The 15,810-nt window shown below is 42.5% G+C and overlaps 1 protein-coding gene across 12 annotated transcripts in view; it reads right to left on the reverse strand.

Annotated features, from left to right (window-relative positions):
• Window positions 1–851: 851 nt before the first annotated feature.
• adgrl2b.1 (adhesion G protein-coupled receptor L2b, tandem duplicate 1) overlaps window positions 852–15,810 on the reverse strand; it is a 90,951-nt gene continuing 75,992 nt past the window's right edge. For 5 of the 12 annotated variants that reach the window (XM_005476385.4, XM_013270386.3, XM_005476384.4 and 2 more), the window contains 7 exons: window positions 15,603–15,669; window positions 13,387–13,478; window positions 11,944–12,112; window positions 9,870–9,998; window positions 8,704–8,800; window positions 7,517–7,642; window positions 852–2,960 (listed from right to left, as the gene is read on the reverse strand). In XM_005476385.4, coding sequence (XP_005476442.1) covers window positions 2,086–2,960; window positions 7,517–7,642; window positions 8,704–8,800; window positions 9,870–9,998; window positions 11,944–12,112; window positions 13,387–13,478; window positions 15,603–15,669 — 1,555 coding nt within the window. In that variant the 3' untranslated portion in view covers window positions 852–2,085. Of the gene's footprint in view, window positions 2,961–3,581; window positions 3,636–7,516; window positions 7,643–8,703; window positions 8,801–9,869; window positions 9,999–11,943; window positions 12,113–13,386; window positions 13,479–15,602; window positions 15,670–15,810 lie in introns of all 12 variants that reach the window. The other 7 variants (XM_005476387.4, XM_019348198.2, XM_005476389.4 and 4 more) reach the window with 6 other exon arrangements.

Genomic DNA, 15,810 nt, shown 5'->3' on the forward strand with positions numbered 1-15,810 from the left:
CAAAACATTTGTCTAGTATTGTGTCGATGCCCCTTCTTGCCAACAGAGCAGGTCTGTGTTGGACGCGGGAGCTCCAGGGTGTCTCCTGTGGTGTCTGGCAGCGTATCCTTTGGGTGTTTGGGTTTTGCAGGGTGGGGTCGGGCCACGGCTGCTCGATCTGATTGGGATTTGGGGGATTTTTTTGGAGGCTGGGTTAAGACTGTGGGCACTTTGCAGTGTTTCACGTTCCAGTGTTGTCTAGGGTTCAACTGAGGGCACTATCCTGCTGTGTGTGAGGATGCTGCCATCAGGGAGCGCCGTGTCAAAGTAGCATCAACACAAATGCCAGCACAAAGTGTATTAAAGAGATAATTAATGCAGTTAACATACAGAGTATTTGATTCTTTATGCAGTGAAAAAGGGGGACAGTGTGATAGCTTGGCAACCTGTTCAAATGGGTTTCACTCCGTGGCAGCTGGGACAGATTTGAGCCCCTCCCCTGCAACCCTGAATTGGTTAAGCAGCTGCGAAAATGCCTGTGTGGATGGAAAAGGGGGATTTTTGTTTTTTATATGCCATGAATGATAAAGTGACCCATGAATTTATTTATATTTGACACACAATATGAAGTTTTCTGAGACACGCGAGTTACAAGCTCACGGTTTAGTCATTTCTGCTTTTGCGTCACTAGCAAATCACGTGTGCATTAATCCACCCAAGATAATAGTTCCACACAAATCCACAATTTATTCCCATTTACGCGAAGAAGAAAATTGATAAAGATAAAAATGCTTTGTTTTTTGACCAACGAGTCTGTAGATTTGGTCTTTTTTGTGGGTTTTACCTTCAATGCGAATAAGCAACCAAACATCTGCGAACAAGAAAAAATTTCACATTTATTTGATATCAAACAGGAGTTGAATTAAATACCAGCTGATGATGGGCTCTTACAAAAAGAAATAAAATGAACCTAATCAGTGCTGCAACAACTTTTCACACTTCCCAACCATGTTCTTTTTTTGTTTTTTAACACTTTTCTTGGAATAATTAATAAATTAATTCGTGTCAAAGGATGAAATGTCCTCAAAAACTGCAATATCGCATCGACGTCGCATCAAAAAAAAAAAAAAAAAAGTCTCAGAAACCCGACAATTTCTTTCTTTCAAGTAAAATAAATTACACGAGGATCCAATTTTACTCCAAATCTGTGCATGGCCCGGTGTTAACAAATATTAACTACTGGCGAAAACTCATCATTCATGAAAGCAAAAAGCACTTCACAAGCAGAGACGTGAGCATGATGATTTCATATGGATTTTGTATCTCCCAAAATTTTTTTTTTTTATGATTTTCTCATATTCAAACATACTACAACAAGTCAAGTGTGAGAGGAAAAGCACATTTCCACCATTTTTGATTAGCCTTGTCTGAAGAATCTTATTAACATTGAAAGGGCAAGAACTACTGAATGGTTGCCTTTCTTCTTCTTTTTTTTTTCCTTTTTTAATTTCACTTTTTACACTAGTGGTACAGCAAAATATATTTTTTTCAGCTGTTACTTTGACAACAGTTAAATGTGCAATAGAGAAAATATAAGGCCTGAGTCTGAATTAGTGGTTTCTTAACTTTACAGTCCTGACTGTGTAGTGGAGCCACACTAGTTCTAGTTCTGCACTTCTTGACTAAAAAGACCCCGGTTCTTCAAAGCCCCCCCAGGAATACGTCAGGAGTTTCATAGTTCTTAGAGTACTTTTTCCCCCTTTTTTTCTCTTTTTTTTTTTACTCTTATTCTTCGATTTTTCTCGCAGTACAACAGAAATGCCAGATTTATCTCGGCCTACGTGTCATTCTCTGCTCCTCTTTAGTCCAACAGCAGAGCCTTCACAGTCCACATTTGTCTGGCCTCAGATGGGATGTGTTTTGTGTGTTAATGAGATCTGTGTGCAAAAGTCATGTATTCATTCATTCCTTTTCCCACCCAACAACTTTTCACTTCCTGTCCTGACACAAAGAACAGAAAGAGCGTGTGAAGCGCGGAGCCAGGCTCGCCGGCTCTCTCCGATGCACCCGTCCTGCTAAAACCTGTGCAAACAAAGCGTCGCCCGCTCAGAGGCTGGTGATGAGCTGCATTTGTCCGTCGGCGGGCGCCTCTCCGTCGTGCGCACAGTCTTCGTTGTTGGGTGGGATGATGCACCCGTCGCTGGTGCCCCGGTTTATGTGGTAGTAGGACAGCGGCTGCGGCGCGTCGCCGAGCTCAGGCATGCTTTTGTGATACGCGTCCTCGCTCTCGCTTTGAGGTGAGGGGGAGAGCTCCTCCTCCTCCTCCTCCTCTTCTTCTGGAGGGTATGGCGAAGCTGAAGGCGAGGGGGAGTCTCTCAAGTTTGGCATGCTGGTATAAAGGGAGTCTCTATTGTTGCTGGGTGAATGGGAGCCCATGTCCTCCTCTGCGGTAACAGTCTCAGAGCCATGGCTGCTCTGGCCCTCCAGGCACCTGGGGGCCTTCTGGGAGCTGTACAGCAAGGAGTGAGTCCTCTGGGGCAGGAGAGGGGCTTCCAGCACCTCCTTGTGGTGGGGGTGCAGGAGCAGCTCCAGGGTTGCATGGCCTCCTCTTCCGCTCCCTCTCTGCGGGGATGAGGCATCGGCGTGATCTGCCACGATGGCGTCATCCTCGCTCCCGCTCCCACCCCCGCCCCGGTCCACCGTCACCCTGGTCTGCGGAGGCAAGACTCTGTCCCTCTCCCGTGGAGCATCGCGACCTTTGGGAGCCCCGCGGGGCCTGAGGTTGTTGTGGACAATCTCGGATATGATCAACTTCTCAAAAGTGGCATCGTCCAGGTTGAGGCCCCCCAGGTCACCCGGGGCTCGAACGCCCACGGCCTCATAGTCGTCGTCTCGCAGGGAGTAGCTGTTGTTGAAATTGCCGTTGAGGGGGAGGGTGTCCATGGCACTGATGTCCCTGCTGTTGCTCAGAGACTGCTGTCCTGCAAAGAAAGGCGGAAATGAGCAGGTGAGACGCAAAGTTTCAGCTTTTCACAGAACAAGACGGTCTCCACTACATCATCCACATGTGCTTGATACTGCTCAGGACACTTTACTCTTGTACTCTTTGATCTCTCGATTCATTTTAATTTTAAACAAATGCCAAAAAAAAAAGAGAAAAGAAAACTTTTAAAATTCAAAGGAGAACCCAATTAGCTTCCCACCATGTCCACGCTCATTACTGCTGAATATCATTAAAGCCAATCTAAGAGATTATCCTGAACAATATTGAAGAAATGAGAACAAAAGATGGCTTAGAAATTAAAAATATAGTACAGCAACATGTAATTAGGTAGCTCATGACCAGGTAACAAACAAAGCAGCAGGAAAACAGAAGAAAACTGGAATAAAAGAAAGAAAGAAGTACAAGCTGATGAGGAAGTGCTGTGACGTTAACAATGAGTAAAACATTCCAGAAAAACTAAAAAAAAATAAAGAAACGAGGGCATAACAAAAGAGTAATGTCAAACACAGATGGCCAATCACCTCTCTGCACTGGGGCCCCACAAGCACAGCAACAAGCCCCAAACACCACAACACACAGGCAGGGTGCAATGACTCACTTTGCCACCACTCACATCAAGTGTGTCTGCTCAGGCTACCTGGCCTAAGAACAGCTGATTTGCAAAGAAAGCAAAACAGATGCTTTTTTTCAATTGCAGCAGAAACAATAAAATCACTCAAATAGGAAAAAAGTGGAAGCTCGTAACATCCAGCCCGGATTCAGTTGACCCAGCTGGGATTGTGTCCTTGCGCTTAACTCGAGTTTAGTGCAGAGGCTTTGCTTAAATCACTGGACGTAGAAGGAGAAATTATTTTGTTTACCAATTTGAGCGAGCTAAAGGACAAATCAAGGACAACTGAATCCTGGACTCAGCAGGTGAAAGGGTTCAGCAGCAAGCAGTCTTTAAAAAAAGAAAAAAGAAAGAAAGTTGACAGAAAAAAAAAGAAAAAGAAGAAGTCAAAGAAAATATTTCCTGATGAAACTATTTCTTTCTGAGAAACACAAGATTTTTTTCGCCTTTTTGAAGTGTACATCTATCAATTTTACATGAGCGAAACACGCACACAGACGTACACACAACAGATTACTCCTATTCTGTGCAGCCCTGTGACTAAGCTCAAGTAGCAGGATGGATGTGGAAAAAACAGAGGGAGGGAGGAGGGGGCTGGTTTGATTTGATGAGGATTTTATTTACTGGGTAGACTGCGAGTGATATTTCGTAGGCTGACGGCTGTGTCGTCACGAGCACACATAAAAAGGGGAAAAGGGGGAAACTGCACTCTTTCAAACTTGTCAGAACATGATGATGGTAACTGAAAAAAAAAAAAGCTCTGAAAACAACATCAAAGAGATTTCCTTAAAAAAAAAACAGCAAAAAGAGTGCAGGGTGCAAAAGGGCACAAAAAAGGCGGTGGTGGTAATGGTGGAGGGATTATTAGACAGTTCTCTCAAAAGGCCCGACTTCCAGATTTGCATTTGTTTATGCTCAGCTGGGCGATTTCGTTGCAGACAGGTATTGTCTACCGGGAGAGTGGGTGAGGGAGGGAAATGATGTGAACAGAATTCAACTGGACACAGAGACAGCTGCACTCTGGGAAGCTTTCCAGCAGAGATTCATCCAAGATGTTCTCCTTACCAATTTTACTGCACCGGATGAGCATCTGTGGAGTATTACTGAGTATTAATACACTTTATAGTAAAAGACATGCTCATCTTTTTCGCAGGAGCTAAGTGTAATGACTCTAGCAGGCGAAATTTAGAATAAGCTCGAGTTAAACTTGACATTCTCTCGGCACTTATTTCATCCTTGGATGGTGATCTTCACACCGGGATTTGACATTTGTGTGTCGCAGTGCTGTCTTCTCTCCACAAACTAGTTTCCATATGTAGATCCTTACATCCTTTTACTATTATTTTTTTGTCTTTTTACTTTCTGCTGTTCTCGTGTTTAAACACAACTCAGCAAAGCGGTCCTCTGCAGTGGGATATAAACTGTTTCTACAGGTAAAGTGGAGATTTAAGCTTGGACTCAAAATGATCTGCTAATTAAATATTGCCATTTTTATCTGCCTGCTCTGTTCTGGTGTTAACCTGCAATTATCCAACAACGATTAAGCAGGTAAACATTTTAGGCCAATAAAGCAAATGCTCTCTGCACACACACACAGACACACTCACACAGTTTTGTGTTGAGCTGCTTCGCTGCTGCAGAGCTCCAGAGAGCAGGGGAAAAATATATATCACAAAAATGTCTTTGAGTTCCTGAACAGACATTTTATGGTCCCAACCCTGCTTCATTATCTCTAAGTGTGAAGTGCACTCATTGTGCTGTAAGCCAGTTTGCAGCACAAAACGAGAGCAGCAGCCGCAGCATGTTAAAGCTATATGTTACTGCATATCTTGCTCCTTATACACTTTTGCCATAGAGCTTGTATTTTTTTTAAATATTCTCTTTTATCATCAAATGCGTGTGAATATCTGAGAGCTGTGACTCTGCCCGCATTGCGTCATGTGCTTCTGCTTTCTCCCCTTTGATTAGGTTTCCTTTGCTTTGCCAGTGAGGAACTAGGTCACCATAAACACTAACACGATTTACGCTCGGGCTTTTCTTTAAGTTAGCTAAACAGAATGCAAAGATCTCGTGTAAGTACGTCGCTCGTAAATGGTATAAACGATCTGAATCGTCACCAAAAACCTTGCATTCACGAGAGGGCAATTCTCTTATGACTGCTAAGTGGATGAGATAAGATAGCATTGACGTTTCTGAGTTTATCTCCCTCTGTGTTTACAAAGGAGAAAATTGCCTCGATAAGAACAAACAAAAATACAGAGAAGGTGTGAATGAAGAAGAACAAAGCTAAACCTTGTGTAATTATTCTCAACATTTCCATTCATGCTGTGTCACAACCGCAACCTCAACAGTTTCCATGTTTTTGGTGAATTTAGTAAACAGACTTAATGGAACAGTTCGACATTTTGAGAAATCGTTTCTGGCAGAGGCTTAAATGAGATGACTGGTACCACTCTCGGTATCTGTCTCTCAAATATGAAGCTGCAGTTGGGAGAGGGCAAGCTTAGAATAGCATAAAGACGGGAAGCAGGGGTAAACAATTAAGACAGCTCTGTTAAAAGAAAACAAAATCTGGCTACAGGCACCCCTAAAGCTCTCTGATAGACATGTGCTATCTGAAATTATTATTATACATGCAAGAACTTTTGCTTAACTCTCTCTTAACCGGTAACTTCCTTTCTCCGCTCGTTGCCTGGGAACCGCTCAGATCAAAGAAAGAGCCGGCAGATGACCTGCCCCGAAGTGGCAAATTGTTGTTCTTGTATGGATTAAACAAATGAGATAGAAAGCGTTAATTAGTGTGCTTTCCAAGTGTTGATAGATTGATTTTGTCACTGAAGGTACTCGGGCTGACTATTTTGCCACAAAGACTGAAACCTGTTGTTCTTACACTTTTGCACAAATTCAACAGACAGGATAAAACCTGTTAATTACTAAGTCTTGCACTTGCTGGTTGGTGGATTTTCTTATCATTTTGCGGGGCTAAGCTAGCCATTTCCATCTGTTTATACCACAGACTGTAGTTAAAAGATGGATATAACCTCAGGGCTGTTTGAAAACTGGAAACCCTGTCCTGTCAAGTCTGTCCTGTACAAAGTCCCGTGGATTGAATTTCATTGACTAATAATGTGCAAATATCAAAGAAAATGCCAGATGTAGCAAATATGATACCAATGAAATATATACTCATGAAATATATACCAATGAAATATATACTCATGTATCCAAATTCATTTTTTGCACTTCTCCCACTTTTGATTAAAGCTGCTGTCGCTCCCTTCAATCCTCCGCCCCACTTTTCAACAAATTAGCATTCAACCTACGCCTAGCGTCATCCATGTCGAACTATGTGATGTTGGGAGGACACGAGTATGTTTGCTCTGGTTACAGATCCTTTTGCGTAGCACAAAAAGACACAAACATGGTACTGTAAAACAAGCCCTATGGAGGCTGCTGCCTTATTTTGGAGCAAAAAGTGATCATATGGGGATAAGTTATAGCTAACGCTAACTTAGCTGGGACAGCGCCGCCATAGGCTCTATAAGTATAGATTCTACATTTATGGTTAAACCAAACTCGTGTGTCGACATCCACCCATCAGCCATAGCAGTCGTACCCACAGTGTAAATAAAATTAATCTTGTACAGTAGTTATGAAGGGTAGTTTTTTATGCTAGAGTGTAAGCTTTTTTTCCTCCTGCTCTTCACGCTAAGCTAAGCTAACCTTTTGGTTTTCCACTTATAAGAGATAAAACATTAAAATTAGCAGGCTTTCTAGCTGCAAGTTGCAAGTTGTTTGTCATTCATCTAAAAATGAGCAACTGAATGAAACATAATGTTGCTTTGAAAATAAAAGGAAAAGCAAAAACAATACAAAAAAGCAGATAAATTGCATAAGAATAAAGGTGGAGGGCGGATGTGCACCTGGGGAGTGAAAAGCCGGTGGAGAGGGGGTGTTGCACACCACGGTTTCTGCCAGAAGGTTGTTATAAGGGTTAGTGTCGTGGGTTCGAAGGAGAGGGTTAGTTAGGAGGTAGTTGCCAGTCATCCCTGAAATAACAGGAAGAGAGAGACAGAGAGGGAGAAAAATTAGGAGGGGTGGAAAAAGCAGCTGAAGAAGAGAGCCTGAGTCATTGTATCTCATGGTCTGTGGTTAGTTGTCCACATAAACAACGGAGCTGACGTTCACTGTCCAGAATCTCACACTGCAAAAGATTTACAGCCTGCGATCCGTCTGCCTTCTATTATGGACAAGGCAGCCATAGAAACGCCGGTCAAAGCAAACCATTATCCAAACAGTCATCTGATCTAACTGACAAACAGTATTACTGCGACAAGTGTCAACCAAAAAAGCACAGCTCCACAATCAGCTGCTGTGTTTATATGGAACTAATTCATCTAAACAAACTCGTTCGGTTGAGACAGAAAACGAAACACGTCTAAGTGGCGCGCTGTGACCATGTCACAGCATCCCCATCATCCTCAGCATGCTTGTGTATATCTTTAGGAATGCAATAACCATCCCCTAAAAAAATAAATAAATAAAAATAAAAATAAATCCAAACTAATTGAGAATTAGAGCCAAATCTGTGCTGGCACTGTCTGCAGCCTGAGCTTCATGATGCTGGGATCAGTCCAAACCCTGCTCTGACCTCAGCCTGACTTTGCTCGTCTCCCTCCCCTGCTTTCATGCTGACAATCACCCCAGGATGAAGATGATTTAGAGGGCTGCTGCGCAGTCAGTCTCTCCGCTCAGGGTCGTTATTTGAACTCAAGTCCTCGTCTATAACTTTTTATGCCAGACTAAATATCACACCTCCTTTCTGTCACTATTTTTTCCCCTACTTTCAGAGGATCCCGGCGAGCAGGAGCGTAGCAGAAAAAGCTCTTGAACTTAAGATACACAAGTAACATTTAATGCTATTTTTTGATTGCCTGGCGCTAAGAGAACGACGGCATTAAATCGGGTCTTATCTTACTCCTTTCTGAGCTGCCACATAGCCACGTGGGCCGCATCCATTGAAGTGTTTATTGTGAATTCAGAGCTCCATCACAAAGAGAATGGCGTATGTGTCTCGTCTGGCGGTGGCGAAGGAGAGATGGCTGCTTACCCTGGTTGAGTGTGGAGGTGCTGTTTATGTCTCCTGAGATGAAGGAGGACTCTGACTGCTTCCTCACAGTGTCGTTCCACATCCGCCTGATGCGGCTCTGGGTTGAGAAAAAAGGCAGCCACTGATCAGGACTCAACACGGCGCGACTTTTATTGAAGGCTTTTTTGCCCCAAAGGGTTGAGTGGCTATGCGAGTTTGTGCTTCAAACCTGCACTTGTACACAAAAAAAAAATCCAGCTCATTCACCGCTTGATGACATGTTTGTGTTCGGGTACAACAAAGCCCTTCACGTGCTATTGATCCAACCAAAAATGGATACGCTGAGAGTCTTACGGTTTGTAATTTGAGAGATCGGCCCTGAGCAGCTTTTTTTTTTTTTCTTTTTTCTTCAGATGCTAAGAGCAGGAGCATCCGCCAAATTCCCAGAGGTGCTCTTAAGATAGCTCTCACAAAGACAAGAAGGAAGATATTACCACATGCATGTATCTGGGTTTTTGTTTTGTTTTTTACAATTTTCAACTAGGGTCTACCTATGGCCACGATAACACACATATGAAAGAAGCACTGTGTGTAAATGTCTTTCCGGGATTTTAAAAAGGAAAGATTTCTTAACACAAGCGACAAGAAAACTTCAAGTCCATCCTTTGATCACTAACATTTAACATTACACAGCCCAACAATCTGAAAGCTACACTTAAGCTACAATGTGAAAGCTGAAATGTGACATAAAGTACTGCACTCTGTGACATTTCTATTTCAATGTCCAACCTCTGTAGAGAAGCTCGGCTTTACAGAAGAAAGTGTGAATTTAGCGTTTAAGAATCCTTTTCACCACTTTTATATTTTCAATCAAAAGATAAGAGTGTTTTACTTTGTCCCTCAAACTTCACGCCTTCTCTGTACTCATGGAAGCACTCAGCCTGAAGGCCATTTGTAGCTCAGTCTTAAAAATGGCTTAGGAGTCTATATATGTTTAAGAAAACAGGGCTAAATACTTTGTTTTATTTTGGCCTTCAAAAGCACGAAAAGGTAGAGAAAAATACTTTATGAAAAGCCCGTAAAACGTTCAGTAATTAATGAATTACTCAATCTCTGTGGTGCAGTCCATTTTAAGGTACAGTTCTCTAAATCCCAAACCTCAATATGCCAGATTCTCTGGCGTGTACCTGAGTAGCGGATGAATAGCGGGCCGTGGATCGAGATGTGGCTGTCTTGGCTGAGCTGTGGGAACCCTCAGACGGCAGCGCCCCGCAGCACTGGGACTGACGGAAACATTTGCTGTACTCTTTGCGTACCTGCAGAGGAATAAAAGATCAGGACAGACTCAGCATACAGACACAGACAGCAGCCCCCGTCTACACCCACCCTCTCATGAGAGATGCAAATCCCAAATCTTTATCAAATGCCATCCAGCTGACAGCAGTTTAAATGTCATATGTGTAAGGGCAGGAATAACAAACAGCAGCATATTGCAATATTGTAGCAAGAAAGCACTTTGACATGAGTGTTGCTACGTATAAATATATGAAATACCAGTAAAAAAAACATGGAAATGCTGCTATAAAGAAATACAAATAGCCACACCTGAAATCTACTTTAGATTCAGTGACAAGCAGGCAAATCTTAGCTTAAAAGTTTTATAAAAGCAGGGGAAAAAATTACTGAATTTTTCCTCTATTTAAAAAAAGGACAATTATACATCACAATTAACACACGTATTGTTCCGTCTCTCCAGCAGTCTAAAATCAAATTAATTTATTGCCATAGAGGACAAAGAAAGGCAAAAAAATATCCTGACATTTGAAAACCTGCAACAAGCTGTTCATATTTGTCCTAAAAAAGTAACTATAAACCAACTGTGTAATTACTTAATTAGTTAATATCTCCTCACTAATTTCCTGCCAATCAACTAATCACTTAGAGTGATTAATTATTAATAAAACTTATTAATAGACTTATTTAAGTAATTCTCTTCCTTTAGTTTACAAAATGAGAGAAGACAACCCAAATCATAGCTGTCACAATGTTGGATAATTAAAAGCTACTTTCAGCTGCTCCCTTATTCACCATGGGTAACCACAGCAGGTAACTCAACATGTTTGATTTGGCAGTTTTACACTGGATGCCCTTTCCGACTCAACCGCAAAGGCCATTTGTCTCTGTGGTTGGAAATGAGTAAACCACAACACGCCGAAGCCACAAAATGTGGAGATGCCAGAGACTGAACCCAGGGCCTCATACACTCTACCACTGAGCTACATCCCCACACAGATGCCGGGAGTGCAATTATCGTGACTAAGCAAATTCCCGCATAAATATTGCATATTTGTCACATGTTCATGTTTCAGATCATCAAAGAAATTAGACAAAGATAACCAAAGTAAATAGAAATTGTGATTTTATTTATTAAAGAACAAAAAGCTATCCAAACCTTCCTAGCCTTCTGTAAAAAAGTATTTTTCGGGGGTCCACAGAATATCTTCCCTTGGTCTTGGGGATCATGAAGACATTTTTTGACGAATGTGAGACGAGCCTTTGAGCTCTTTTTGGTCAGCGGTGATTTTCTTCTTGGAACACTCCAACTGTTAAATCATGAACTCTGACCTTTACTGAGACAATTGAGGCCTGAAGTTCTTTAGATGTTGTTCTGGGGTCTTTTGTGACCTCCTGGATGAGCCGTCGATGCACTCTTGGAGTAATTTTGGTAGGCTGCTGTTCCGAGTTTTCTCCATTTGTGGATAATAATGGCTCTCACTGTGGTTCACTGGTGTCCCAAAGCCTTAGAAGTGGCTTTGTAACCCTTGCCAGACTGATAGATGTCAGTGCCTTTGCTTGTCTGTTGTTTCTTTATATCTGGCCGTAATGTTTTGCTTTCTGAGATCTTTTAGCTTACTTCACTTTGTCAGGCAGGTTCTATTTAAGCGATTTCTTGATTCAACAGGTCTGGCAGTAATCAGGCCGGTGTGAGGCTAGTGAAATTCTAGTGAAACTCTGCTTTCCAAAAAATTGTGGTTAATCAGAGTTAATTCATGATTTAATGAGGGGCAATTACTTTTTTTTACATAGGGCTAGCTAGGTTTGGATAGCTTTTTTCCCCTTAATAAATGAAATCATCATTTAACTGCATTTTGTATTAACTCGGGTTGTCTTTGCAAAAAAACTAAGAAAAGGCAAACACTTTTTCACCTTACTGTTAATCTATTTTACAGCATATCTGAGAGACAGAAGGACAAATCTTACTTTTTTCTGCAGCAGGCAGTGGAAGATGAAGATGAACATCCCTTGCAGAGTGTTGAAGATGGTAAAGAGGTAAGCCATCACTATAGAGGACTCATTGAGAAAGAACAAGCCAAAGGACCACGTCAGCCCCAACAGACAAAGTAGAGCAAATGCTCCTAACACCCATGACCTGCAAAAGACAGGAAAGAGCAACATTAAAACAGCAAAAATCACAAATTCACTGCTTCTCCACTCCTGGACAATACCTTTTTGAAACACCTTTTTCTTTGCATGTAGACAAGTTGCACTAGTGGTGGCAAAGTGTAAAAATGCTGATACAAATTTTGCAGACAGCGCACGTTCACTGTCTGACAGTTAGGAAATTTCCTTGGTCTTCCTCTGAATTGTTGTCTAACAAGACTGCAAACACAGCAGGATTTTCCTTGGTGGTTTCCAGAATATAAGATAACTCGACAGTCAGTTTCAGTGACGATGCCTGGTCGTTACTGACACACAAGAGAAAAGGAAGGCATCCCCAGAGAGATACCATGAGCCTGGAAATAAATGGGACAACGGCATGTCGGTGGGAGAAGAATCACAGTGAACAATGTTGAAAATGATGCCTAATTCTGCTTGCTGTCTACTGCAGCGAAGATATTATTTCATTGTTTAACAAGTTCCTAAATTTGAGTCAGAGACCAAATTCATAGCAGATTCAAGTTGGACGATAACAGTTAATGACTACTGAGTACTTATTATAATGTGAGAAATCCAGCATCCATAAATGTGAGCTTTCTCTGTGCAAAAAAATCCAAAAACCAGTCCAGTTCAATGCCTTTTCTTGGGTTTGGACCAAAATCAGAGCGAATGTCTTTGAATCAGACACCCACGTAACATATGTTGGCCTGCCCTCAAACATATTGTTGAGCAAGAATCCAGGCACAGAAACGGTCAGAGGCTTTCGTCTTTTCACAACCAAATGCAGCAGACAGGAAACGAAAACACGGAGGCCCCCCTTTTCTTGTTTTAAAACTTCAAATCTGCAAAGATTGCGGTTGAATCCGCCTTTCAAAGAAGCCTGTAAACTATGCCAGCACAGGAGCACAAAGATACAAAGGTCAGAATTGCAGTTATGAAGAAATAAAAAAAAAAAAGGCAATATACCCCAGCGTAGCGCAAACACAGAAATCATAAAATGAACTAAAAAGGCACCACCTACGGACTGAAATAAAATCTAAAGGGAAAATTACTGGTCTGGTCGGGTTTAAGAGAGGAGAAAATCAAATAAACGTGTAGGTCAGAAGCTGCTTTTGAAATTTCAGGAGGTAGGCAAAAGCAGTAATGGTGCATATTATTTTTCTTCCCACTCCCCCCGCTCAGCAAACACACACACACTCTCACAGCAAGCAGCCACAGCTCAGCCTCCTTATCGACTAGAGTGACACCCCCCCCCGCCCCCCTCACCTTATACCCCCGAGCCTGGACGAGTCAGGTTTCATGGAGGTGGAATGCTTCACCATCTTGTACATGGTCACCACCAGGAAGATGACATTGACCTGTCAAAACAGACGTCACATAAGGGTTAACAGAACGCATTTAGGTAGTCATGTGATTCCTGCTGTTACCACCTACGAATGCAGCAAGTACTCCGATCCTTTACTGGCACGCTGCCCTTGTGTTTGATTTCTTTTATTTTATATATGCAAATAGAAATATTGAAATTAAAAAATAGTCAGTGCAGAAAACAGCCCCCTTAACGTTTTACGTTTTCAAACAGAATATTTTTTGAAGCTATTCTCTTGCTGGCTCCGTGGCGTGTGTCAACACAAACACACCTTTACCGAGAGGAATATGAAAATTTAATGCCTCTGTGCAGATCACAAAGTACATTGACTTTCAAAGAGGAAAAACAACTGTGAGAGGTTATCAGCTTGGTCTGCTTCACACAGCTCCGATATTCAACATCGGCCACATTCGAAATTTCTCCCTCATGTTTGTCATTACAGCTGATTCCAAACACAGAGTACAAATCCACAATATAAGGGACGTATATCTGATGAAACAGATCTAATATAGTGCGGGCAAGAGTGCCGGGAGAGAGAAAAAAAGTTATATCTAGAGGGGAAAGTATAGAGTTTGAATGTCATGTTTTAAAAACAAGCTTCACCGAGGCCAGGAAAAAAACATTTAAGTGATTCAAGCCATACATCCAGAAAGGTTTCGATGCTTTCAGGATGTCTCTATCTCTCTCTCTCTAAGCACTGCAGGCCCTGTAGCCACAAAGGGAAAGGGAGGAGATGCACTTCAATTTGGCACGATACCACATTCAACCTTTGAAATGTACTTCTGTTAATATTCAACGAAAAACAAAAAAGAAAAAATGGATCCGGAGTCTTATCACATGAAAAACTTCTACCCTCAAAAACCTGCTCCGGGCGTGCATTTTTCAAGTGCACCCAATCGAGCGTGCACGGCGGGTAATAAAAGGCACGAGTTGGCATAAAACGGACCCCTAATGATCGAGATGTAGTGCTCTCCAGTCTATCAAATATTTCAGTTTCAATTCTCATTCACAAATCAGCGGCAAGTTCCCCGTCATTATCCCGCGTGAACGCATCCCGAGACACAGACGGCAACAAAAGCAGGGTCCTAAATGGAAACAAAGAGGCTGTGAGTGGAACGCAGATGGAAACCAACAACAGCGGCGGGGAGAAACATGGAAGAAAAAGGAGTGGCTAAAAAGACAGAAAGAGGCTTTTAGATCACAGCTTAGAGTAATGCCGCGTTTTGTCTCCCAGCCACAGGGGCCGATTTACGTCTGCTTGAGTCGAGAGGCTGGAGATGCATTTAACACAGCTGTAAGTGGTGACACAGATACGATGAGACAGTCAGACGGACAGACAGCGAGGAATGGAGTAAAGGGGGCACTCTGCAGAAAGATGAGGCGAACTGCATGTGCCATCTAAAATTTGTACTTCCCTGCCAAATAAAGTGCATATAACAGGGGCTGCCTACACGAGGTCTGGCGTGCATTTACAGCCTATGGACAGATTTACATGTGTGTTACTATATGCGCCTATATGGATAAGCATGCTGGGTCTGCTTAGGTCATGCTGAATGCGTGCATGCGCACACTTTGTTCATGTGTCTATGCGCATGGCGAACACCCAGCGCCGTGCATGAAATATTAAAAGGTGAAGATGGAGATGTCCGCGCTCTAGGATTGGCTGGGGATGTGTCATAATCCTCAGCAGGGCTATGAGCTGTGGTAATAGTTGTCTGGCCCACCCACTCATTACTTCCATGTTCACCACCCCATCCCCACCCCCCGCCACCATCACCCTTGTTTTCCCACTGAGCAAATGACCTTCATGCCTGAAACGATTTCTCCTCCTGATTGCAGCAGGGGAGTATTCTCTAGATGTACAGCAAGGACCAAACAGCTTCAAGTTGTTGCCGCTCACCAATTCTGATTTCAGAGGATTTCATAGCTGAGTGGACACTGATGTCCTCGTGTCAGCTATAATGGGACCACTTTCCTTTCATGCAAATTGATCTGAGAAAGCAGAGCTAAGAGGCTGCCAGCACAGACGGAGAGAGAGAAATCTATAAACTATTCTCCGAGCTTTTCTTTCAAAGAACAAAAAGTTATCACAGGCGTGCACAAATTTACAACTTACCACAATTATGAAGGTTACAGGTCCGATGAAGCTCCAGATGAAATGGTTGTCGACTCTTAACCAGCATCTATAGGGTGCAAAAGGTGGTGTTCAGTTCATTAAATCGTCTCTTTGTGAAAACAAAGTTGCTTCTCATTGATCGGAGCCCAGCAGAGCCGGCTGCATGATAGGCCGCAGCAACAGAATAGAAACTCCTTTGACCGCAAGG

This window comes from Oreochromis niloticus, linkage group LG18 (assembly GCF_001858045.2).
Source record: "Oreochromis niloticus isolate F11D_XX linkage group LG18, O_niloticus_UMD_NMBU, whole genome shotgun sequence".
In the NCBI taxonomy this organism is placed as follows: Eukaryota; Metazoa; Chordata; class Actinopteri; order Cichliformes; family Cichlidae; genus Oreochromis; species Oreochromis niloticus.